Source organism: Budorcas taxicolor, chromosome 11, assembly GCF_023091745.1.
Source record: "Budorcas taxicolor isolate Tak-1 chromosome 11, Takin1.1, whole genome shotgun sequence".
Classification (NCBI taxonomy): Eukaryota; Metazoa; Chordata; class Mammalia; order Artiodactyla; family Bovidae; genus Budorcas; species Budorcas taxicolor.
In genome coordinates, this window is record NC_068920.1 from 164923716 (window position 1) to 164948049 (window position 24334).

The following is a 24334-nucleotide window of genomic DNA, read 5'->3' on the forward strand; positions in this document are numbered from 1 at the left end:
TAAACAATTTACTGAAGGATTAATTCAATGTTCTCATGGGTTTCTTCACACTTGGCCCCAAATTCCCCAGGCAGATAAGAAACAGCCCCCTTCTCATCCCTGTAGGAATAAAGCCTCTGATTTATTTTCTCCTGTCCAATTTCTAGTACTTTCTAGACAGGAAACAAAACCCCAGTTCACCCCAAGAGATGTCTAGGTCGGGGCCACGGAGGCTGGCACGGGGGCACAGAAGCACAGTGTCTGTCTTCCTTTCGATGTGCCCCTCGCACGGGTCAGAGTCCGCCACACCTGCCCCAGCTCCCTGAGGGGCAGTGGGACACCCCAGGCCTTGAGTGAAGATCTCTGAGCTGTTAGAAAAATCACACAAACCGGGAGAGAACTTCAGGGCCACACGGTCAGTGAGGACCAGAGGCCACCTGCCTTGCTGCTTGGGGGGGGGGAGGTCCTAGATGACAGTGCTCCCTCCCCATCCCCAAACTGGCCAACGTCAGGTGTGTCTTAACACGCTTTCTCCTGCAGGGACGCCCATGCAGCCAGGCCCGGGGCACCCCAGCCTCCACCCGGCCTCCCCAAGGCCAGCCCGGCAGGCTCAGGTGCTCAGAGACCCTGAGTGATGGGTGGGCCCTGCCCTGGCCCGCCCTCTGCTGCGCTGGCCCTGGGCTTCCACTGCACAGCAGGCCTGAACCCTGCCACCCAGCTTCCCCGCAGCAGCACTCTTGCCCCTGGGGAGCTGCTCATCCATCCGCGGCCCCTGTTCCTTCTCCCGAAGGTGGAGGTGAAGCAGCATGCACACACACAGCGGCATTTGGCAAAGGCAGCTGGAGGCCTGGGCAGTTTTCCTAGAGAGAAGGCTGCACGCGCAGCCCAGAGCTCGGGGTACTGGCAGGGGAGCGGGGAGCGGGTGAGGGGACGCACAGGGGCCGGCGGCTTCCCGGGGGCCAGACTGGAGCTCTGTGCAGACTCGAGGAACCCCCTCCGCCAGCCCGGAGGAGGAGGGGGCACGGTGCTCGGCACCCGGTGGCGCCGGGCCGGGCAGGAGTTTCCGGTTACCGCACTGACCACAGGAAGAGCACCAGCCGCAAAGCAGCCCGTCTGCGCCCGGCGGGGGCCCACGCCCTCCCGGCCTGAACTGCCCCCCCCCCCCCCCGCCCGCCGGGACCGCGGAGGCAGGGCAGTGTCTGCCGACCCGGCCCCCGACTCAGCGCCCAGCAGTTGGCGGCCCCCGAGGAGACGGGCCCGCAGCGCCCGAGGGCCCCGCCTCTGGCCGGGAGCGCACGGGGGTCAGACCTCAAACCGGCTGCTCACCCCGAGCGCCCCGGCGCACTCCGGGGCCGCAGAGGCGAGGGGCGGGGCGTCTCCGGGGGCGCGGGCCGCCTGCAGGCGGGGCCGGCGCGGGGCGCGGGCGCGGGGCGCGGGCGCGGGGCGCGGGCGCGGGGCGCGGGCGCGGGGCGCGGGCGCGGGGCGCGGGGCGCGGGGCGCGGGGCGTCTCCGGGGGCGCGGGCCGCCTGCAGGCGGGGCCGGCGCGGGCGCGGGGCGCGGGCGCGGGGCGCGGGCGCGGGGCGCGGGCGCGGGCGCGGGGCGCGGGGCGCGGGGCGCGGGGCGCGGGCGCGGGGCGTCTCCGGGGGCGCGGGCGCGGGGCGCGGGCGCGGGCGCGGGGCGCGGGCGCGGGGCGTCTCCGGGGGCGCGGGCCGCCTGCAGGCGGGGCGCCGGGCGGGCGCGGGGGCGGCGCGCGGCTCCTGCGGCTCCTCCGCGGCGCGGCCGGCAGGTGGGCGCGCGCTCGCCGGGCGGGGGTCCGGCCGGGCCGCGCGCCGCCCCCGGAACTCGGCCGTGCCATTCCCATGATGCCCAGCCACCGGGCACGGCTTCCGGAGCGCGGCCGCCGCCGCCCCGCCGCCGCCGGTAGGTCCGGGGATGGGGCTCCGGGGCCGCCCCGCCCTGCGCGCGCCCGCCCCGGCCCGGGACCCCGCCGCCTCCCCGGGGCCGACGCGGGCGCGGGCTGGGGGCCGGCGCAGGGCCGAGTGGGCGGCGGGGGCCGGGCCGGGGGGCGGGCGCGCGGGCCGCGCCGCGGCGCCAGGCCGCCGGGGAAGGGGCCGCCGCGGGCGGCGTGGACTCGGCCAGGCGCCGGCTAGTCACCGCGGCCCCGGAGGCAGCTCCTGGCCCGGGCCCCCGTCGGCGCGCGCCCGCGTTCCTCGAAGCCGGCCGGGCGCGGGGCCCCGGTGAGGCCAGGTGAGGGCCGGCGGCGGCGGGGGGTCCCCCCCCACCCCGGCGCTCAGCCCTCCCGCAGAGATCGCGCCCCGCGTCCCGCCCCACGCAGCTTCCGGGAGGGTCCCCTCCCCCGCCCCGGCTTCCCGGCCAGCCCCTCGCCCCCAAACCACGGAGCCCAGAATATAAAGCCGGGGCGCAGCCCAACGCCTCCCTGCTGGAGGACCGGCTCGCTGCTCCGGTTACAGGGATGCCTCCTGGCAGAGGCCGCGCTGGGGGTGAGCGCCCCTAGGCCGGGAGCGAAGGGCGGGCAGGGCCAGCCGAGGGTCTCGCCTTGCCTGCGGCCCTCCAGCCACAGACAGCGGCCCTGCAGCTTTGCTTGGAGCCGTCCTTGCTGTGTTGTCAAGCCTCGCCTTCTGGCAAGCCCGGCCGAAATTCCAGCCCACACCCACTTCAGGCCAGCAATCCGGAGAGGCCCTCCTGGGCCTTGTAACCCTGACCCTCAGCTCCCTACCCCAGGGGGCCAGCCAGGGGTGCACAGCATTGTGGGGAACCCAGAGCTGTGCTGGGCATCCGTGCAGGGAACCAGGCTTGTCCGGGGATAAGCATTAGTGAGGTTCTGCTCTCCTGGAGTGGGGAAGGAAATGGCAACCCACTCCAGTGTTCTTGCCTGGAGAATCCCAGGGATGGCGGAGCCTGGTGGGCTGCCGTCTCTGGGGTTGCAGAGTCAGACACGACTGAAGCCACTTTAGCAGCAGCAGCAGCAGCAGCAGCAGCCGCCCTCCTGGAGACAGGAGGTGTCTGTCTAGAGAGAGAGGTCTAGGGCCCCCAGCACGGTTCAGACTCTGGCACCACGTGGCTTTGGGGCCCCCACAGTCACCCTCCAGACCTGGTTCTGGGGCTCTTGGGGTGCAGGCTAGCAGTCTGACAAAAGTGGGAGCCCCCTGGCTTCAGCCCGCAGTCCCCCAAAGTACAGTTGAGGGGGTTTCCAGAATGATTCATCTTATGTAGACCATTGTTTTAAAGCCACAAGCCAAGTTGTCGCTGGAGGCACCCTCTGAATTTTTAACCTCATTCTTGGGCTAGATAATCTGACAGTTCAGAAAACCACTCCCTGGGAGTCCGAGCTCGAGACAGCATTTAGAAGCAGTGACCACAGTCAAGGTGAGGAGCAGAGAGGAGCGTTCCCTCCCGTGCTGTCTGTTGCCTGGAGTAGAAGTCACTGGGATCTATCCCCAGGCCGCTTCTTCAGACGGCACTGCTGTTCAGCAAGTTAACATTCCTGATCTAGACTCTTGAGAGGGCCTATGAGAATGTCTTGTATGCTGTTATTTTACCAGGGCAGCTTGAATAATGAGCACAGTGAGGTGGGCACAGCCCAGTGGAAGAGCCCTCCCCCTCTGCGTTGCCGGCTCCCACTGTCCTTAGCGGGGGATCTCCTTGGAGGGTGGTGTTGCGGGAAAGACCACCTGCTGTCGAGGGGGCTCCATCTGAGGACTTTGAAGTGGCTTCTCACGTCCCCAGCTATGCATGTCCTGGTACATGAGACCAATGGCTCAGGGGAGTTGGAACTATTGTGGTTAACTGTGTTTGGCCTCAGGGTAAGTTCTTCCAAAATTGAATTTCGAGCCCTTAAATTAATGCACTTTCTTTCCCCCAAAACATGTACCAGCGATAGTTTCAGCCTCTGAATTAAGTCCCTGATTCTCTTTAATCCTGACAGTCAAAAGTCTTTTTACAAAGTGGGCCCAAGACGCTACAGAGTACACGTAGGGAGATGAAGGCCCAGTCCTTGAACTGTTCTGCAGACGTTACACTGAACCTGGACTTGAAGAGAATCACAGGTAATTGCAGCAAATTCTTTGACGTTGAAGTTTCACTTTTTGAGCGTAAATATCCATAGCAAAGGACTTCCTTCTGAATTGGTCACACCCTCTGGTTAATTGCTCATCACACCTGTTTGGGCACGTCTGTGCCTAGGTGGCCGGGCCAGGCTTTCTTGGAAAGGACTGTGGTGTGTAAACACAGGATTCTGTGCTCGTCAGGAAGGAAGCTCCTCCGGGAGAAGGATCTGCAGGGAAGCAAAGCAAACACCCAGGCCACTTCCGGCCACCCCCACCCCCAGGCTCCCAGGCAGCAACAGCCTTGCCCGGCACCGTTTGGGGTTGGAACTCAATTTCCCTGCTTCCAGGAGCGCTGCCAAGCTCTCCTCTTGACTCTCGGTCTCTTTGCGTTCCAGTTTGTGGGGGGTCAGGAGAGGTCGGAGAGACGTGTTCAGAATTGATAGTTAGTGGTGCATCTTGTGTCTTTCTAATCCTCTGTGTACCACCTGCGCTATGTACCCTCCATGGTGGTGGTCCCAGACCGCTCGTTTCAAGGCCTCTGGGAGCAAGTCCGCACTGTGTTCCCAAGGGCAGCCCAGCGGTTCTGCCAGCCCAGCCACGTTTGGACTGAGATTCAGAAAGCAGAGAAGCCACACAGCGTGAGGAAGGGCACGTGACTGTTTGGGGCAGTGTCTGTGCTAATTACATGCAAATAGTCGTATGGTCCCCTGAGATCATCTGGCAAACACACATTCAAGCTTCTCCAATAAAAAGGCTTTCGTGTCAATAACTCTCCAAAGGCGTTTAGGTGCTCACAGCACGTAACTTCTCTTTTCAGGAGCTGCCGGTTTGTGTCAAGAGCCAACCAACCCGTGATGTGTCGCTGAGCCTGACTCCCACTAGTCGACAGTTCCACCCGGCCAGAAGCTTTGCGCCTTCGTCCCGTCACCCCCTCTTGACGACTTCGGAAGGTAAACTCCGCCTCTGCTCCTTCGCCGGAGAAGATGGTCGGAGGGATGATGGAAGAAGGACACCCGCATCAGCTTCCACGAGCTCGGCCCAGGGGGCTTGGAAGCATTTTCTCATGAGTCTCCTCGGCCACCCGCCCCGTACAGCCGAGGAAGCTGAGGCCCGGGGGCCCACGGCTGGCCGGACCTTCGCCAGGCCCGTGGCTCCCGCGCGACCTGACCCGGGGCGCCTGCCCGGCGTGCCCCCCCGCAGGATGTGAAGCGGGCAGAGAAGCAAAGCCCCACCTCTGCGTGCCGCCCGCTAGGATGTTTCTCATGAACGCGCCTCCTGTGCTGGCCCTGCGGTCCGCGTGGGAGGCCTTCGGCCCGCCCGGGAGCTGTAGGTTTCCCCGATGCTTCTCAGAGCCCAGAGAGGGCAGCTCGAGAGCGGCGGCGAGCGCCCAGGTGCAGATGGCCATCAGCAGGCTTCAGGGCGACAGGGCAGCCCTGGGCATGAGTGGCGAGCATGCCCGGCCAGGAAGCCAGAGGGCAGAGAGGGGCCGGGGCGCCCTGCCGGCTGCCAGCCCTGCCTTTGCGGCCTGTGGTCTCGCTGTGGGTCTTGACCCCAAGCAGGAGGAGGAGGAGGCCTCCAGCCTCAGGCCCCTGGTGCCGGATTCGGACAGCGACGACTCGGTGGACCGGGACATCGAGGAAGCCATCCAGGAGTACCTGAGGGCCAAGAGCGGGGCCGCCCCACCGCCTGCAGCCGGGGACGCAGCCCGTCGGTGCAGACCAGAGCCACCTCTGAGCGGCGCCCCAGCCACCCCGTGTCCCCCAAACCCTGCAGCTGGCCCCAGCCCTGTCCAGGGCTCCGCCTCCCCGCTCAGCGTGAGCAGCGATGACTCCTTCGAACAGAGCATCCAGGCGGAGATCGAGCAGTTCCTGAGCGAGAAGAGGCTGCATGAGACCCAGAAAGGTGGCCTCCCTGCCAACAGAAAGGCAGACCCCGGTGACAGCCTGGCCAGAGCCACCTGCAGGCCTGGCGGAGAGCTGCCACTGAGGGCACCGCAGCAGGACCTGCCGGGCGCCAGCAAGGAGTTCATCTTCCGGAAGCTGCCCAGGTCCGCGAAGGCCAGCGCACTGCCCAGAGGCCTCAGGTGCAAGGTCGCCACCGAGCCGGCTGCTGCTGCCACTGCGGGGCCCCCTGCAGAGGCCGCGCCGGGTAAAGGCGGGGTCCGCAGGGGCGCGGGCTCCACGCGGAAGGGCAGGCAGCCACGGGGCGCCGCCCTGGTGCATGAGGAGCCTGACTCGAGCAGCGACGACGGCATCGAGGAGGCCATCCGGCTGTACCAGCGGGAGCAGCGGAGGGAGGCCCGGGCCCCGCAGGGCCCCCTGGCCACGGAGGAGAAAGGGCCCCACAGCCTGAGGGGGCCCTGGCCCGAGGCCCACAGCAAAACCCCCGGCAAGAAGAAGCCAGCGGCCCCCAAGGCCACGGACCTCGGCCCGGGCAGCCCAGACCCTGAGCACCCGCCCAGGCCCCCCAGGGAAACCACGGCTCCCGTGCCTCCGGGGAGCTTGGCTGCTGAGAGCCTGGGCCTGGACGGGCCCCCATGCCGGGCAGACACGCCTGCCGAGCTGATGTGTGCCGAGGCCATCCTGGACATCTCCAAGGCCATCCTGCCAGCCCCCGTGGACGGCGGGGAGAGGCCCGCACCCACCAGCCCGCTGCGCCAGGGCCCCGACAGCGACAGCAGCGCCGTGGACAGTGATGACAGCATCGAGCGGGAGATCCGGACGTTCCTGGCCCTGAAGGCGCAGTCGGGGGGCCCGCTGCCCCACACGGAGACCTGCGCCCGGCCCGCCCACAGCCCGCCGCCGCCCAGCCTCAGCGCCCCAGCCCCTGACGCTCCAGACCCGTCCCCGGGCTGCAGAAGGAGGCGCAGCAGGATGCCCTGCACGCCCAGGCGGCCCAGGGACACGGCCGAGACGCAGGGTGCCCAGGACGCCGAGCGCGGCCAGGGCCGGGTGCAGCCTGGCCAGGGGCGAGCCCCCGAGGCCCCGAGAAGGGAGAGCGAGAGCCGCAGCCAGCCTCTCCCCTTCAAGACGGGCGGGCCGGGCGATGAGCTCGGGGCCCCGGACCCACTGGGAGCCGCACCACCTGGCCCCGGGCAGACGGCCGAGGGGAGGCGCGGGGACAGACAGGCGAGCTCCGAGGAGAAGAGCAGCTCGCTGGATAGCGACGAGGACCTGGACACGGCCATCAAGGACCTGCTGCGCTCCAAGCGGCGGCTCCGGAAGCGGTGCAGGGACCCCCGGGCTGGCTGCAAGAAGAGGGTCCGCTTCAGCACCACGGAGACGCAGTTCCTGGACAAACTGGGGAGCTTCCAGAAAGACTGGAGAGACCGAAGCCCCCATCTGCTGAAAAGCTGTCTCTCCAAGTCCAGAAGGGACAGCAGGGAGAGCCCGGGGAGACCCCTGCATGTCCCCTGCCGGGAAACAGCAAGGGCGAAGGCGGACGGCTCAGGGCCAGAGGACGCGCCCTCGGGCCCCTCAGCACCCTGGACCCGGGGCAGGGCTGTGCCCGGGGGCCCGTTCTCCAGGGAGTCGGCAGCCCGAGAGCCTCCTGGTGCCGCCGAAAGCCCCAGCTCCCTGTCTGACGAGAGCAGCTCCGTGGACAGCGACGACAGCATCGAGCTGGAGATCAGGAAGTTTTTGGCCGAAAAGGCCAAGGAGCCCGTGAGCGGATCAGAAATTCCAGGAGGGGGCCCAGCCGCCCTGGGAACGCTGACTGGGGCCAGGCCGGAGCTCCCGGGCAGGAAAGCATTGCCCCACGGCCCTGCTGCCCAGCCTGGCACGTGCACGAGGAGCCAGAGGGTCAGGGGGGCCCCGCTGCTGGGGGCCGAGGGACCCCGGGGGCCAGGAACAGCCCTCGCTCCAGGTGGGGGGAGCAGCCTGCACCCTGAGCAACCCTGTCCCCCGGCCACCTTGGCCCGGTGCGAGTTGGCACCACCCAGAAGCACCAGTGGGCCTGCCCCTGCCAAAGGGGCGCCGGCTCCAAGGAGAAGCATCTGTGCCCCCAGAGACCCGGGCCCCAGGGGGCCTGACGGGGTTACAGAGGAGGGCACGTTCGGCCAGCTCCCGAGCCGCGCAGAGGCTGGCGCCCGGGCAGAGGGCTGCTGCTCGCTGGCACGGACCCCGGGCTCCCAGCGGGACGGGGCACCCCGGGCCGGCCTCACCCTCCCCTGGCCTGACCTCACCCCCCAGAGCCGGCTGCAGAGCACCTGGGTACTGGGCCCAGAAGGCAGGGACGTGGCTGCGTGGAGAGGGGGCCTTGGCGGCCAGAAGGAGAAGGGGCCGGGGGGCCAGGCCCGGGGCTCACCCAGCCTCGCCACAGACCCCCGGAGGGGCCTGCCCTTTGCCGGCTTCTCGCCGCTGCTCTCCACGCAGCTATTCCATTTCGGGAAGAGCGTGCCTTGGGGCGCCAAGCAGACCGGCCTCTTCAGCCCTGGCCTGGGTCTGCCGCTGCAGGGCCCGTCCTTCTCGGCCTTCCGGGAGGCCCAGGCCTCCTGCGGCCCGATGTTTGGAAGCCCGCGCCTGCTGGTGAAGGAAAGCGGCCGCTGGCCTTGCAGGAAGCCCCGGGCAGGGCTCGGCCTGTCCGACAGGAGGGCCTCGGGGCCAGAAGAGGGTGTCCTGGACCTGCGGTTTGGGCGCAGGGGGCTGGACAGAGACGAGGAGGAGCCGGAGGCCTTGGGCAGCGACGCCAGCGAGCTCAGCGACACGTCGGTGGAGGAGGGCAGCGGGCCCGCGGCCCAGGGCCCAGTGCTGCAGCTGTGAGCGCCGCGTGCGTGCGGGCCCTGCAGCCGTGCTCCTGGTGGAACGGGGGCCCTGGGGGTCCCTGTGCAGCCTGTACATGTGTACACTAACGTGAAACCGTGTTTTTATTTAACAGACGTGTCCTGGTAAACATGACTTTTGCGGCCTTTTTTGTAAATTATTTAAAGTGCTGTAAAACTATTTTTGGTGAACGCCACCGTTGGATCCTGCGGGGCGTTCCTCGCAGCGGTTTTCCGTGGGCTCCGCACAAGTCTTGGATCAGCAGACTCGGTTCCGCGCGTCCCTGGGCTCAGGGCCGACCGCTGGTGGACGGGGCCTGCTGCGACCGCAGTGCCAGCCCTGGGAAGGCAGCCGCCAGAGCCCTGCCCGAGACTCACCAGACGCCCCGGCCGTCCATGTCAGGGCGCTGCTGGCAGCACTCCTCAAGTGAAAGAGCCCCCGCCTCCCCCGCAGAGGTCCGCTGGGGTCCTCAAGCAGAAAAGCGTTTCTAAGCACAAAGGCCGGCGAGCAAACCAGCCACCCGGGGCGCACACCGAGGCCCCCAGGGAGACCGCCGGCCAGCCGTTCACACCTGGAGCCTCTGTTGTTGAGTGTCCAGGCCTCCTCAGTCCTGACACAAGTCCACCAGCTCAGTAAACCCCTTTTTATGTGGAAGCTGCCGTCCTTCACATTCAGTCACAGCTCCAGATGGTCTCAGCCAGCCCGTGTGTGTCCACTGTCCTCATCCTCATCGGTGCCCACGGAGCGGCTAATGCCCGGAGTCCTGAGGACCGAGCCCGCCGGGGGCTGGGCAGGTTGGGGGTGGGCTCCGGCAGCGGGCCTGCGCGCCCGTCCACCCCGTCTTCTCGGTGCCTGATGGCGCCGCGCACAGCTGGAACCAGCCTGGTCCCCTGTGCCTTCTGCTTCTCAGCTGCCGCGGGGCCCACGGCTGACACACCGTTGTCCAGTGAACCTTCACCGACCACCCCGGGCATCACAGCTCATCGGTGCAGCTGCGGCGGGCCTGGCGCGAGGTTTAAGTTGCCGCTGAAGTTGGTCGTTACTCTAACGTGCAAGTGAATTTTCACAGGTCGTGCCCCCGCCCTGGGTCTTAGCGGGAATACCCACTGGGGACGTGTGCGGCACCTACAGTGTCCGGGGTCAGGCGCTGTGATGAGCAGCCCTGTGGATCCCGTGACCCCCTGGTGCCCACATGGTGTGAGTCTGATGTTTCTGTTGGCAAATATTCATTCACTGAAGAGCTTCCCAGGAAATCAACTCATTAATCCATGCTTTAAATTGTATTTAATTTTAAAGGAGTGCTTTTAACACTTGACAACAAAAATCAGTTTGTTTTGTATATATGAACTGGGTTTTTTAATGCTAATAAATCAAGCACTGCTCACACCTCAGTTGATGTGGTCTGTCCTGTGCGGAGTGGCCTTTGCAGGATGTTGACGTGAGGACCCAGCGCCCGGGACCTGCCAGGCTTCCACCCTTGCCATCGAGGACAGCCACGGGCACCTCTCTGCTCCTGGCCCCATCGCCGCCCCCCAGACCCTTCCCACCTTCCTCCCCCTCAGCCTCCCCACCCCTGTTCTGGCTGCTCCCTGGGCACTGCAGGCATGCCTGGTTTTCACGACCTGGACGTAACCCTGATAGCGTGGGCCCACCCCGGGATTGCCCGCAAGCCAGGCTGCATAAAAGCTTTTGTTTTCCCACTTGCCGCCCCCCAACATGGTCAACACTGGTGCACCCTGGGGCCAGGGTGGGAGGTGCCCTGCAGCCTGTCTGCAATGGGGGCTGGAGTGGCACTTGCCTGGTGGAGCCCACCTGCCAGAGCAGAGGACACAGGCTGGAGCCCGCGTGCACAGCTAGAGAAAGCCCGCACACAGCCACGTGGTCCCATCACGGCCAAAACCAGTCAGCTTCTTTCAGGAGGGGAGCCGCAGTGGGGGCGGCGGGAGCACGGTTGAGCAGTGACGGCTTCATCCGCAGCCGCAGTCCAGCCCCTCCGCTGGTCCTGGCCCCGCCTCTCGTCCAAGGGTCACAGCACTCCGGGTGGCCGACGCACCCCCACCCGCAGGAAGAGGCTGGGGAGGGCGTGTGGCCAGAGCAAGCCGAAGGTCCCGAGGCCTGCCGAGGAGGGCCTGCCAGTGTGGGGGACACGGACCCACTCCCTGCTCTGGGGGGGGTCCCGCCTGTCCCAGAGCAACTAAGCCCGGATTCCACAGCTACTGAGCCTGAGCTCTGGAGCCCGGGAACTGGAACGACTGAAGCCCCAGCGCCCTAAGGCCGGTGCTCAGCAAGAGGAGCCACACGCAGCAAGGAGAGGGCGGCCCCCCGCCCGCGCGCTGCAGCTGGAGGAAAGCCTGCACGGCAAGGGAGACCCGGCACAGCCAGCGAGGAATGACTCAATAAGGGGGCCCACAGATAAGTCCAGCCCAGAGGGCCCCTCTCGCTGCCCAGTGAAGGGAGGTCACTGCATGCTGGGGCCACACGTTCACTCCCCTTAACGCCAAGGAGGGGGAGAGATCCCACCCCATGTCAGAAGCCCTAACGGCAGGGATGGGGTGGGAGGCGGGGAGAGCCCTGGGGGCGAGCGCCTGATGTTCACCACCCAAGTGTCCACAGAGGACGGGGTCTTCGAGAATCCGAGCTGTCAGCAGGCTCACCCAGGCGCTGAGTTTGGTTGCTCTTTCTCATCACTGTTGTCGTTTCGGCTCTGCTGGGTCTCCCTTGCTGCACACGGGCTTCTCCGGTGGGGGCGAGCGGGGTCTCCCCTTGGTCGCAGAGCTTGGGATCCTCAGTGCGGTGGCCTCTCCGGCCGTGGAGCCGGGCTGCAGGCATGCCGGCTCAGTCACTGCAGCTCTTGGGCTTAGATGCTCCGTGGCGTGTGGGATCCTCCTGAACCAGGGATCCGACTTGTGCCCTGCAGTGGCAGGCAGGTTCTTCACCACGAGACTGCCAGGGACGCCCCAGATACTCAGTTTAAATACCAGCACTTTGCTCATATAAAAAGCACTGCCACCTTGATCCCACCCCTTCCTCAAAATTAACTTTAGGGCCGGTGTTGACACGGAGAAACAGCAACAAATCCCACCCTCGCTGTCTGCAGACCACCTCCATCCAGGTCAGTACCAGGCAAGGCTGCCAGGGAGGGAAATACATTATTTCTGTTTTGAATCTTTGAGATCTCTGGTGTTTTGTGTACTGGACAGAGGGATTTGTCTTCCCAACATCAACACATTTTACTATGTATTTGAAACCATTTATTCTAATTAACTGTAAATAAAAGGTGAAATATCACTGAAGAAAAATAGGGAAATATGAAAATACACCTCTGGAGTAAGGAGTTCCTAGTTTTAGGCCAACTCAGCAGCTAAATTAAGCGATGAGAAAAGTGCTGTGAAACTGTCAACGTTTCATTTAAGAGTGGAGAAGAGCGGCCGGATGCAGGTCTCGTGAGTGGAGACAGGGCTTCTCTATGGCCGTGCATTTAACATAATAATCAGTGGAAACTGGTGTTTGTTACCCTGAGTGTTTCGATCGCCTTTCCTGTAATTGCTCTGATTGGATTTAAGATTTTGAAAGATCTCAGCGCGGTGGTCAGAAGACTGATGGGTGTGATTTTCTCCCCATTTTTCAACCAGCCGTTCTGTGTGCTATTACCCTGGGCAGAAGGCACCGTCTTGTGCCGAAAGATCAGCCTGTCGATCCAAACTCTCCTCCCTCCCCCAGCACATAGAGATTGCAGTATGGCCCGTGGTCGCAGAGTCGGACACGACTGAGTGACTAAAAGGATAAATTTCATGATAATCACTGGAGTTCCTGGGTGACTCGTGCAAACACTAAGAAGTCAGGGCGGGTCTATGGGGTCAGACGCTGATGACCTTGTCCCTCCAGGCCCCCCTCCACCACCAAAGCGGGGGCCCAGGGCCTGCGACAGGGCAGCCCCTCTGGACCCTAATTCCCCACCCACAGAGGGAGGTGGAGTAAGACTTGCTGCGGCGACGCCGTCGAAGCCCTCTGAAGACCGTGAGACAGCGGACGGGTGGGCACGCGTGGCCGACGGGCGTCCGCAGGGGGCCAGCCCCAGGAGGGCGTGGGGACTGGGAGCCTGCGCCAGAGGCAGCGGGTGACTTCTCAGGAAGACGGGTGCACGTGTGATACAGAAGGTCTTTCTGTCATCCACTTTCCAGACATTTATTCAACGTGCAAGAGTCTAACTTCCCATTAACTCATTAGCAACTGGCACAGAAACACTGGTGGCCGGCTATGAGGGGTACTGAAAGCGCTTCACTGCCTGATTCTGAAGCCGGAACTAACTCGCTGAAGCTCACCCGAGCACTCGGCACCTGCTGTGTTTGTGGGCATCGGCTTGACTTACCGGCCCAGCCTGGGCCCTGACCGTCGCACGCTGTCCCGCCCCGGAGTGCACTGCTCACGGTCAAGGCTGCGGGGCAGACGGTCCCGGGGCCTGACAGCCACGGCCGCCCTGAGGACTCCGCATTTCCGGCCAGTGCTTCTCTTCTGTTGAGTTTCAAAACTGGACTGATAACGCGTCCTTTTTTATCCTCCCTTTTGTATTTTAATAGAGGTAGAATGCAGACGCATTCTGAGTATTTTGGTGTTTTTAGTGACAAGCTGTGAAAAATGCATTTTCAGTTTGATGCCTGGAGCCTGTGCTGGTTTTCCAGCGAACGAAAAGGATTTGATCTATCAGCAGATCCTGGCTCCAGCCTCAGCTTTGTATCACTTCTGTTAAAGGGACTGGTTTTCTCTAGAAAGCATGTCTATCGCAAACGGAACCTTAAGGATGTTGCTGAAATGTTTACTTTTGCTTCACAAAGTGTTTAATGAAGAGCTAACCGGCCACGGTATTTCATTTCCTCCCAAATTAATATGTGAGTAAAAACTCTCTTTGGATAAAAACCCCGGTAAACAAGCAGTGTCGACAGTCTCTAAACGTCTCGTCTCTCCGGTCCCAACACCTCCCAGGTTTCCTGCAGCGGGTGGTCATAAGGAAGCGAGATCGCTGTCTGGAACACACATCCTGTCGGAGACAATGGTTTTAATGTTTAGCTATGTGGCTGCTTCAGGTCTTGGTTCTGGCGGGGTTGTTCGCAGAGCCTCTGATTCTGGTGTGGGCTCCAGGTTGGGGCACACCGGATGGAACCCGAGCCCCCTGCACTGCAAGGGGGACTCTTAACCAGCGGACCACCAGGGAAGCCCCCGAGAACGCTGAGGACGGCCTAAATCATCGAGTGCTGACTGAGAAGTAACTACACAGAGACAGGGGTCCACTTCACGTAGCCACTGCTCAGAGGCTCAGTCGTGTCTGACTTTGCAGCCCCATGGACCATCGCCCGCCAGGCTCCCCTGTCCGCGGGGTTTCTCAAGCAGGGATCCTTCTTCTCCTCCTGCGGGTATTCCCGACGCAGGGATCAAACCCGCGTCTCTCACACCTCCCGTTTTGGCAGGATGTTTTCACCATGGAGCCCCACCTGGGAAGCCCCATGTGGTTATCACACCCAATGGCCTTCCCCGGATGAACACAAGCAGGGAGCCCCCTCACACACATTGCCCCTCAGCAACGAGCGGCACTCACCAGCCTTCTTTCTGCCTCCACCTGGGCCTTGTTTGTGGCCAGGGAGTGCTCAGGGTGCAGGGAGTGCTCAGCAGGGAGTGCTCAGGGGCCAGGGAGTGCTCAGCAGGGAGTGCTCAGGGTCCAGGGAGTGCTCAGTGGCCAGGGAGTGCTCAGGGTCCAGGGAGTGCTCAGTGGCCAGGGAGTGCTCAGCAGGGAGTGCTCAGGGTCCAGGGAGTGCTTAGTGGCCAGGGAGTGCTCAGGGTGCAGGGAGTGCTCAGGGGCCAGGGAGAGCTCATGGGCCAGGGAGTGCTCAGCAGGGAGTGCTCAGGGTGCAGGGAGTGCTCAGCAGGGAGTGCTCAGGGTGCAGGGAGTGCTCAGGGTGCAGGGAGTGCTCAGGGTCCAGGGAGTGCTCAGGGTGCAGGGAGTGCTCAGGAGCCAGGGAGTGCTCAGCAGGGAGTGCTCAGGGGCCAGGGAGTGCTCCGGGTCCAGGGAGTGCTCAGGGTGCAGGGAGTGCTCCGGGTCCAGGGAGTGCTCAGGGTGCAGGGAGTGCTCAGGGTCCAGGGAGTGCTCAGGGTGCAGGGAGTGCTCAGGGTCCAGGGAGTGCTCAGGGTGCAGGGAGTGCTCAGGGTCCAGGGAGTGCTCAGGGTGCAGGGAGTGCTCAGGAGCCAGGGAGTGCTCAGCAGGGAGTGCTCAGGGTGCAGGGAGTGCTCAGGGTGCAGGGAGTGCTCAGTGGCCAGGGAGTGCTCAGGGTGCAGGGAGTGCTCAGGGGCCAGGGAGTGCTCAGGGTGCAGGGAGTGCTCAGCAGGGAGTGCTCAGGGTGCAGGGAGTGCTCGGGGTCACTCCAAGCCTGGCCTGGGCTCCCCCGGTCCTGCCTTGAGCCTTCCCCACTCCGGAGCACCCCTGCTCCCTCACCAGCTCTCGTCCATACCCCGGGCAAGGGATCCAACCCTCCCCCTGCGGCCCAGCAGGCTACTTGACAACAGAAAACCCCCCCAACCTGTCATGAGGCTAAAAACAAAGATGCGTCCAGATTAAGACACAGGTGGAGCGCTGCAGGCCTACCCAGCCTCCAGGCCGAGCTCGGGGTCTCGGAACACCCAGCGCCCTGCGCCCAGATTACAGATGAGTCAGGGACTGACGCCGTGGCAAGAGTTTTAATGGAAAGTCAAGCCATCTTTTTCATCTCAGGTGTAAGACAGAGAAAGCAGAGCACCGCTGCCCCGTTTGCCTGCTTATCTAGAGAAGAAAAGTGTTTTCGGGAAAAGTGGTAAAGCGCGTCCCTTTACGCCTGGGCGAACCACCAAGAACTAGGGCAGACGGCGGCCGGAGGAGCCGGGAGGCCCCTCAGTCACAGAAGGACGGCCTGCAGACCCGGTAGCTGCGGTGGAAGTTGAGCCGGTCGTAGGAGGTGATGTAGTTGTCAGGACCCGTCACGATGCTCTTCTCCATGTAGACATTGAGAGTGTTGTTCTGGAACATTCCACCCACTGCAACTTGTCTAGAAAACTTATACGACTTTGGATAAAACACCTTCTGGAAGTGAGAAGGGGACACTGGGGTTAGTTACGCGGGATAACACTCGCGCAATCGGTCACCAGGCACCTTTGGAATAAAAATGAGCATCCGTGAGAAAATGCTGTTCCTAAAACCAGAAAACAGAGATGCCGAGGGGCAGGCGCGTGGAACGGCCTCGTCTGCCCTTGGACTTCGCAGGTGACTCAGTCGGTAAAGGATCTGCCTGCGATGGAGGAGACCCAGGTTCGACCCCTGGGTCGGGAGGATCCCCTGGAGGAAATGGCGACTCACTCCAGTGTCCTTGCCCGGCGGGCTGCAGTCCATGTGGGCACAAGAGTCGGACACGACTGAGCGGCCGAACCACCAGCACCGCCCCGGTTTACGCCTAATGCCGGGGGGTCACGAGGGAAGGTGCCTCCCTCCACGGCTACGTGGGCTCTAACAGCCGGGCGAGGCAGTGCCATCTGGGTCTGGTTACAGGGGGTCAGGCCGAAGCCGCGCCCAGCTCCGCTTCTGTGTAACTACGGCAAGTCACCGGGCCTCTCTGCGCCTGAGCTTTCTGTGGAAAAGTGGCGTGAATAGGTTTCGGCCTTGACAGGGAATCAGAACCTTCTGCAGAACCTCAGAACCATTCTGAAGGCCCCACCCCACCCACCGAGGGGGCTCGGGGGGGGGCTGCCGCCGGTGTGTGCGGGCCCCCAGGGGTGGCGGTCCTTTCAGCAACCCAGCGTCGCCAGGTGACCTGGGCGTCTCTACAGAAGGGGCCTGGACCGCTGTGGGACAGGTGACCTATTCTAGAGTCCCCTGTGTCAAGAAGGCCACCTGATATTCTGTCTCCTCAACAGGAAGCAAATGCAAAGAAAAATGGCCTTCGGTGTATTTTGGAGGGTTTTTCAGATGTTTTGTCTGTTTTGTGTGTGTGTGTGTGTGTTTTGTGTTTTGTTTTGCTTTGTTGGTTTTTGGAGGTTTATGGGCCATGCCGTGCAGCTTGCCAGATCTTAGTTCCTTGGACAGGGATCAAACTTTTGACCCCGGCGAGGGAAGCACGGATTCCCAACCACCGGGCCTCCAGGGCACTCCCAGTGCACTCATTTTTCAGAGCAGCAGTTCCCTCTCGGCCCCTGCAGCACACACGCAGCTGCCGTGGTGCGTGTGTGTGTCTCACAGCGCAGAGCGTGCAGGAAGGCCGATCCAGTGTGGGCGGGTTCTCATTAACCAAGTCAGCAGCACACGCTCAGGTCCACTTTCCGAGCTGTGCGTTCTGGGTTCTAACAAATGGATAAGGAGTGACATGCATCCACCGTTACAGTGTCAGGGAGAATAATTTCCTTCAGTATATGTTTTAAAGCGCAAAACACGCATTTTTATTTTCTGTTCCCACACAGGGAGGAAACAGTCCTGCTCGACGAGTCCAGCAGCCACACTCAGGCCGGAAACTGGAAACCAGGCTCCTGATAAAGCAGGTCGACAATGAGCAGGAAAAGCTCCTTCTAAACCTGCCTCGTGAGAACCCCGTGCTTCATGGCCCACTGCCTCTGCCTCGTAAGACCAGCACATGGCCTTTGCACGAAAGCAGAACATCTGGGCTCGTGTTAGTGAGCACGGAGGTCTTTTGCGTGGAAACACCTGATCCCTTGGTTTGGGAGCATGATCTTTAGTGCTCTGGAAACTTTCTAGGTAAACAATCTCTTTTTTGTTAAGAGCTGTACTCCCTCACGCCAAACAAGTAAAGAAGCGCTTGTCCAGCTCTTTTTAAATGAGGACTACCTGGGGGCTCAGCGGTAGAGAATCCGCCTGCCAGTGCAGGAGACGTGGGTTCACGCTCTGGTCCAGAAAGACCCCACACGCTTCAGAGCAAGTGAGCCCGCGACCCGCAACCACTGAGCCTGTGTCTAGAGCCCGTGCTCCGCGCCGAGAGGGGCCGCCGCCGTGAGCAGCCCCCGCTCGCCGCCGCCACAGGAAAGCCCGTGCAGCAACCAGCATCCAGCAGAGTCTAAGCCAAATGCATAGCCCACAACGCGCTTTAAAAACGAGGGCTACTTTGGAAGAAAACCAACGTGGCCCCCCAAGCGGGTGGTCCAGTGACTGGGGTCCCCACGGGTGACTCACACCAGCACACCGGCCTTTCTCCTGGAGGCAGCAGGGCCGTAGGAGGACTCGAGGAGGCCCCCCGCCATGTGAAGTCGATCAAAAAGGACTCAGCTTCCCCAACGGTGCAGAGACCACAGTCCTCTTGGAACCTGAGCTTTCACCACCCAGTGCTGCCTCTTAGGGTCACAGGTTAATATCTCCAAAATGAAAGCAGTCCTTCATTTATTTGCCTCAAACCTACTGCCTAAAAGAGCTGGCTCCTCGTAGGAGTGGATGGGGCCAGTCCTCGGGGATGTTGGAAACCAGTCTACAGGCTTCCCTGTCGGCTGTCGGCTGGTAAAGAAGCCGCCACCCAATGCAGGAGACACGAAAGACCCGGGTTGGATCTCTGGGTGGGAAAGATCCCCTGGAGGAGGAAATGACAACCCGCTCCAGTGTATTCTTGCAAGCAAAATTCCGAGGACAGAAGAGCCTGGCAGGCTACAGTCAATGGGGTCCCAAAGAGTTGGACACCACTGAGCAAGCGTATACACACAAGCAAGCCTACCAGGCCCCTTTCCCAACCTTTAAAAACTGTTTGCTACGTTCATGTCCTGTTCCAAAGAGATGTGAGGTGACCCCTTTCCATTTGTGATGCTGGAACTCCGGACACACACACACACCCCGTACACACCCACGCACCCCCCTCCAGAGCCTTTCCTTGCTTCCTCCTTACCGGCATCTCGTGCACAGTGGGGGCTCTGCTACCATAAACTTGGTTACTGGTCTTGTACACTGAGGGGGGCTCCTTGGTCCTGGCAGATGAAAAGAACCCTTTATTTTCCACTCATTTGTTCCAAGTCTGCCCAAGCCACAGCTTTACGGTATTAGGTTGACAGAGCTTTGTAGGCATGCAATGCAGCCGGGGACCCGGGCTCCTGTGGGGTGCAGGGCTGGCCTTCCTGGCAGGTTCATTCAGCCTCCCTTGACCCCTCTGCTGACCTCTGCCAAAGCCATAAAGAACCCCCACGTGGAAAGTGCTGGCCCTCAGCCCCAGCAAGCCCTGATCCCATGCTGTCATTTCCTGGGGGGGTGTGGAAGTTGGGATCTGCGACTCAGCCTCCAGACCTGGGGGGCGGGGAGGGGGGGGGGGGGGCGCGGGGCGCCCCTCCACTTCTGAGCCTCCAGGAGAAAATGTCCCTGCTGTCTCCAGCCCTGATATCACCTAGTGGTACAGCAGCGTAAGCGAGGGACTGTGGGCTCCGACACCCCAGCTCTGCCTCTTACTAACTATGGGCAAGAGCGTTTCTACCTCCCAGCTTCATTTCCCAGCTGAGCCGATCCCGGGGGCTTGTAGAGGGACTAAGTGGGGGTCAAGAAAGGCACGCAGCCTGCGTCTTAGAGCCCGCAGGGCGCGCGCCCCTCGGCAGCCCGGTGATGGGCGCGTCGTCCGCGCGTCTCCAGCGGACCGGCCCTCTCCTCTCGGACAGGACAGCAGGCTGGCCGCGCCCTAGGGGTGTGGCCACGATCCTCCCCCCGGGCACGCCCCGCCCAGCGCCCGGGCGGGAGGCCCGCTGCCTCCACCGGCACCTCCGCGCTCCTGGGATGGTGAACCGCTGACCCGGCTTCTGACCCGGGGGTCCGGCTGGGGCCTGTGGGCTGAGCCGGGGCAGGCCCAGCTGGGCACCTGGCTGCCCGCCGGACCAGGAGCACTGGTCTTTCCTCCTTGCGCGCAGGGCAGACCCTCGGCGGACTCCCGGGTGCTCACCTGTAGCCCCGAAACCAGGCCGGGTTGTTGAACCTGGCCGGCAGGTCCTCGCTCACGCGGTAGCAGTCGCTGGTTTTCTCCGGCGGGGGCCCGGCCTTGGGCTCCTCTGGCTCCGCGCACGCTTGGGGGTCCTCCTCCGACATCCCGCCTCGGTGGCCCCGCGCTCCGGGGGCACAGAAGGCGCGGGCGGCGGCGCGGCGTCCCGTTCCTAAGCGACGGCCCGCCCCCGCCCCGTGCACGGGCGCGGCCCTTAAAGGCGCCGCGACCCCCGGGCGGGAGCCGCCCACCCCCCGCCACCGCCGGCGGGGTGGGCGGAAGTCCTAGTTCCAGAAGCTTCCTTGGCAGGCCCCGAGGCCCTGGACTGGCTGCGGGAACAGGGATCACTTGCTGGGGCCGCAGTGCGGCGGCCCCTGTGCTCTGAAACCACCGGCGCGAACGCACGCCACGTTTCCCCAAACGCGGGGCGGGTCTCGGGGCACCGAAGACCCCGGCCCAGGCTCATCAGTGGGGCTCGGTGCTCCGAGGCCGCTCTGCGGCGGGGACCCGGCGCTCACCGCGCGGCAGGGCTGCGCCGCGACCTCGCCACTCCGCCCGCAGACTCGGCGGTACCCTGGGTCTGAGGCTGGACCGCACACTGGCCTAACCTGATGGAGCCCTTCTAGGCCACATACTGCTGTAAGAGCTGGCCGGGCGGGAGCGCGGCCCCGCTGCCCGGCGGGTACCCCCGGGGCAGCGTGGGGCTCCTCGGCCGCCCGGCCCCGTGCAGGGAGGGGGCGAGGACGCCGGGACGGGGGACGGGGCGGGGAGACAGGCCCGCAGGCCCCGCGCCCGACCGGACCACGGGCCCTGGCCGCCACGCCCTCCCTGCGGTTCCGCCCGGGCGGGCCTGGGGCACGGCTCCCCGGGGACCGCGCGCTCGGACTCGGGGCGGCCGGCGGGGGCGCGCCGGGCTTCCGGACGAGGCGGCGGCGGCGCAGTGGCACCTCCGGGCCTGCGGGCGGCGCTGCGGCGGGGGCGGCGCGGGCCCCGGCGGGGGGAGGAGCCGCTCGTGCGGCCGCGCCGCCGGGCCCGTCGTGCGTGCGTGCGTGCGTGCGTGCGTGCGTGCGTGCGTGCGTGCGTGCGTGCGTGCGTGCGTGCGTGCGTCCCTCCGCGCGTCCCTCCGCGCGTCCCTCCGCGCGCCCGTCCCCGAGGCCGTCCGCCCGGCTCCGCGCCATGGCGCCTGGCGCGGTGCTGCCCCGGCTGCTCGGAGCGGGTGAGGGGCCCGGCGTGGCGCGCGCGGCGGGCGCCCCTCCGGGGCGGGGCGGGGGACGGGGGCGCGCTCTGAGTCCGCTGTCTGCGCAGGTGTCCGGGCGGCGCCCCGAAGCCGGGCCGCGCCGAGAGGCAGGACGCTGGGGAGCGCCGCGCCCGCCGCCGCCCGCGAGCCCGAGCGCGACAGCGGTAAGGGCGCCCCGGGTCTTCGTGCGGCCCCGGGGGCGCGGGCCGGGGGGCGCGGGCCGGGAGGGAGAGCCCCACGCGCCGCACGCGCTGCCGCGGCCTCCGAGTCCCCGCCCCGCCACCGCGCGGGCCGAGGCCGGCCGGCCCCAAGCTGCTGCCTTGAGGGAGTTTCTGCGGGCGGCCGGCGGGACCACGGGGGCCGCGGACACAGCCATCAGCCGGCTGCCTCTTCGCCGAGTGGGGACCTGGCCGGGTTTACCCGGGAGCGAAGCCATGGTCAGATCCGGCTTCCCGCCCCCGAGCCTGCGCAGAAGGCCCCGGGTCCCCCCAGCATCTGCCGCCGCCCTCCGCAGGCCCCAGGCTCCGGGGGAGCCGGGACCCGGGGCCTGCATGCTCTCCACCTCCCCGCCCAGATCTCAGCGCCCGGATCCTGAGCGAGCCCCTCAAGCACGCCGACTTCTTTAACGTCAAGGAGCTGTTTTCCGTGCGGAGTCTCTTCAACGCCCGCGTGCACCTGGGCCACAAGGCTGGCTGTCGGCACAGGTGAGCGTGGGCCTGGTGGCTGTGGCGCGTCCAGGGCGCTTGGGCCCCTGCCTTGAGGTCCAGGCCGCCCTCTTCAGTTTGTTTTCAGAGCGTGTACCCCCCTTTTCCTCCGTATGGGATCGTGGAGTCCCCGGGAGGGATGGATGCTTATTCTCAGAATCAGCTTGCTTCTCTCCCTGCAAGCCTCCCGTGGGGCTCATGGTCCTCGCAGGGGCAGGCTGGCCGGTCCTGTAGGTCCTGTAAGCCAGCGATGGGACGGAGGCTGGCAGGGCCACCCCCTTGGAGGGACATCCCAATGGCAGGCTGAGGATCGGTGACTGGCCGTCCTTTCAGGTGGCCGTTGTGAGGGCCTGGTTGAGAGTGGACTGGGGGGCGGAGGGGTGGGGGCGGTGGCTGCTTGGGCAGAGCCGCAGCAGTGGCTGGGCCTGGGGTGATGGGGGGGAGCCGAGCAGAGCGGGTGTCTGCGTTCTTCACATTGGAAACTTAGATCCTGAGCGGGTGACGCTTTGGCCACCCCAGGACAGTGTCACACAGGTGCCCTCGGAGGAAACAGCCTGGACCAGGGGCGCCACACCAGGGCCTTCAGAGGGCATGTGGGGCAGAAGGGCGGGGGCGGCCCTGGGCAGGAGCCCGGGTGCCGGGCATCCCGGAGTCTGGGGGAGGGGCCGGGAAGTGAGAAGGTGCGCTGCTGGGGGTTCTTCCCAGAAGTCTCCCGTGCTGAGGGCGCTGGGCCTGTGGGCCCTTGGCAGCGTCTGTGGGGAGGACAGAATCCAGATGGCAGTGAGCAGGAACGTGAACGGCGTGGGAGGAGACGGACCACGAGGGCACACTCTGGCACTCGGCCTCTCTGCCAGGCCCTCAGGTCTGGGCCGCAGGATTCCCCTCCGAGGCCTGGCTGGTTCCTGCTCCAGCTGGCGCCCCTGCCCTGCTGGTCCCCCAGCCCTGGGTGGTCTCCGTGGTAAAGCCGTAGTAACAAGGGTGGCTGCCACATACACAGCCCTGGGCAGGACATTGGATGTCACCTGTGAGCGTCCAGACATCCCTGTGGGGTCCTTTCTGTTAGGGTCACCACGTGACAAGCTGCAGGTTCAGAGGGTAGAGTCCTCTGGCCCGAGGCGTGGACACAGCCTGCAGCCCAGCCTGCTCTGTTGGTCCAGCCCCCTGACTGCCCCTGGTGGTCATTCCTGGGGCGGGGCCCTCGCTGTGTCATCGTGGGGAAGGCTGCAGACGGTACCAGCCCCGGGGCGGTGGGGTGTGAGGAGCAGGACAAGCGAGGGCGGTGGGAGGTGGCCTCGGGCGGCTCACGCCGGCCGCGCGTCCGGTAGGTTCATGGAGCCGTACATCTTCGGGAGCCGCCTGGGCCAGGACATCATTGACCTGGAGCAGACGGCCACGCACCTGCAGCTTGCCCTGAACTTCACGGCCCACGTGGCCTTCCGCGGGGGCATCATCCTGTTCGTGAGCCGTGCCCGGCAGTTCTCACACCTGATCGAGAGCACAGCCCGGAGCTGCGGTGAGTACGCCCACACACGCTACTTCAAGGGCGGCCTGCTGACCAATGCGCCCCTCCTGCTGGGCCCCCAGGTCCGCCTGCCGGACCTCATCATCTTCCTGCACACGCTCAACAACGTCTTTGAGCCCCACGTGGCCGTGAGGGATGCGGCCAAGATGAACATCCCCACCGTGGGCATCGTGGACACCAACTGCAACCCCTGCCTCATCACCTACCCCGTCCCTGGCAACGACGACTCGCCCCCGGCTGTGCAGCTCTTCTGCCGGCTCTTCCAGACGGTGGTCACCCGGGCCAAGGAGAAGCGCCGGCAGCTCGAGGCCTTGCACCGGTTGCAGGGCACCCCGGGCCCCCACCCAGCTGATCCCACTGCCCCGGGAGCGCCTTCCCCTGGAGCGCAGGCCGGGCTGGGCGTGGGCCACTCCCCCGGACCCGCCCAACCTCCTCCTGGGGGGAAGGAGCAGTCTGTCCCGAGCTGGGAGCGCCTCTAGACCTTCCACGCTTTGGGCCCCTGCTGCTAGGAACTATGCTCCACAGCAGCCCGCCTGGGGGGCTCACCCGGCAAGGGGCCTGTCCGCAAAGGACCCCTCAGAAAACACCGCGTCCCCAGAGCGTGAGGCCCTTGCATCCACCCTGAGACGAGCCCCTGTGTTAGGCGCGTCCGCACGGTGGGCCGACTCCTCATGACCTGGGTCGGGCTGCTCTGCGGCCTCCTGGTTTCAGGGGCTGGTTTGTAACCTGAGGCTGCAGGGTGAGCACTTTAGAGAATCCCATCTGGGCTGGTCCAGGCTGAGTGAAGCAGACAGCATGGTTGCCGCAGAAATAAAGCTTGGATCCGGGCAGGGTGGGCCCCGGGCCCCTGGTCCTGCAGTCTGTTCTGTGTGGTCTCTCCATCAGCGCCCACAGGGCACGCAAGGCACCTCGCCGCCCCCGGGTCTCTGAGCCTCTGTGGACCAGCAGCTTGTGGCCGTGGGCTCAGCAGGGCATAGAGGCCTGGTGACCCCCCAATCCCTGGACAGGCCTCCTCCACATGGGCGGGGTGGGGGGCCCCCCTGTTCACAAGGACCTCTCGATGCTGCTCATCACGGGACGCCCCCTGGGCAGCACTCGAGTTCCCGG

At 64.6% G+C, this 24334-nt stretch overlaps 3 protein-coding genes across 3 annotated transcripts; 2 read left to right on the forward strand and 1 right to left on the reverse strand.

Moving 5' to 3' along the window:
* Positions 1-5299: 5299 nt before the first annotated feature.
* Positions 5300-8981, forward strand: PPP1R26 (protein phosphatase 1 regulatory subunit 26). Its single transcript, XM_052649541.1, has one exon. The coding sequence runs from the start codon at positions 5300-5302 to the stop codon at positions 8804-8806; it is 3507 nt and encodes a 1168-aa protein (XP_052505501.1). The 3' UTR covers positions 8807-8981.
* A 6534-nt stretch (positions 8982-15515) lies between these two features.
* On the reverse strand, positions 15516-20484 carry PIERCE1 (piercer of microtubule wall 1). Its single transcript, XM_052647912.1, has 3 exons — positions 19729-20484; positions 18697-18775; positions 15516-15908 (listed from the first exon to the last, which is right to left on the reverse strand). Exons 1-3 carry the CDS (start codon positions 19869-19871, stop codon positions 15720-15722), a joined length of 411 nt encoding a protein of 136 aa, XP_052503872.1. The 5' UTR covers positions 19872-20484; the 3' UTR covers positions 15516-15719.
* A 456-nt stretch (positions 20485-20940) lies between these two features.
* Positions 20941-24090, forward strand: MRPS2 (mitochondrial ribosomal protein S2). The gene is made up of 4 exons (XM_052647911.1): positions 20941-20980; positions 21070-21165; positions 21576-21705; positions 23031-24090. The coding sequence occupies exons 1-4, from the start codon at positions 20941-20943 to the stop codon at positions 23704-23706; spliced, it is 942 nt and encodes a 313-aa protein (XP_052503871.1). The 3' UTR covers positions 23707-24090.
* The last annotated feature ends 244 nt before the right edge of the window (positions 24091-24334 follow it).

Excerpts from the sequence above, each read along its gene's own strand:
- PPP1R26 (XM_052649541.1), top strand. The coding sequence starts at position 5,300 with ATGTTTCTCATGAACGCGCCTCCTGTGCTGGCCCTGCGGTCCGCGTGG.
- PIERCE1 (XM_052647912.1), bottom strand. The coding sequence starts at position 19,871 with ATGTCGGAGGAGGACCCCCAAGCGTGCGCGGAGCCAGAGGAGCCCAAG. Across the intron at positions 18,776-19,728 it reads GCCTGGTTTCGGGGCTACAG|GACCAAGGAGCCCCCCTCAG; the intron begins GTGAGCACCCGG and ends TTCATCTGCCAG. Across the intron at positions 15,909-18,696 it reads CCACTGTGCACGAGATGCCG|AAGGTGTTTTATCCAAAGTC; the intron begins GTAAGGAGGAAG and ends TCTCACTTCCAG.
- MRPS2 (XM_052647911.1), top strand. The coding sequence starts at position 20,941 with ATGGCGCCTGGCGCGGTGCTGCCCCGGCTGCTCGGAGCGG. Across the intron at positions 20,981-21,069 it reads GCCCCGGCTGCTCGGAGCGG|GTGTCCGGGCGGCGCCCCGA; the intron begins GTGAGGGGCCCG and ends CTGTCTGCGCAG. Across the intron at positions 21,706-23,030 it reads AAGGCTGGCTGTCGGCACAG|GTTCATGGAGCCGTACATCT; the intron begins GTGAGCGTGGGC and ends CGCGTCCGGTAG.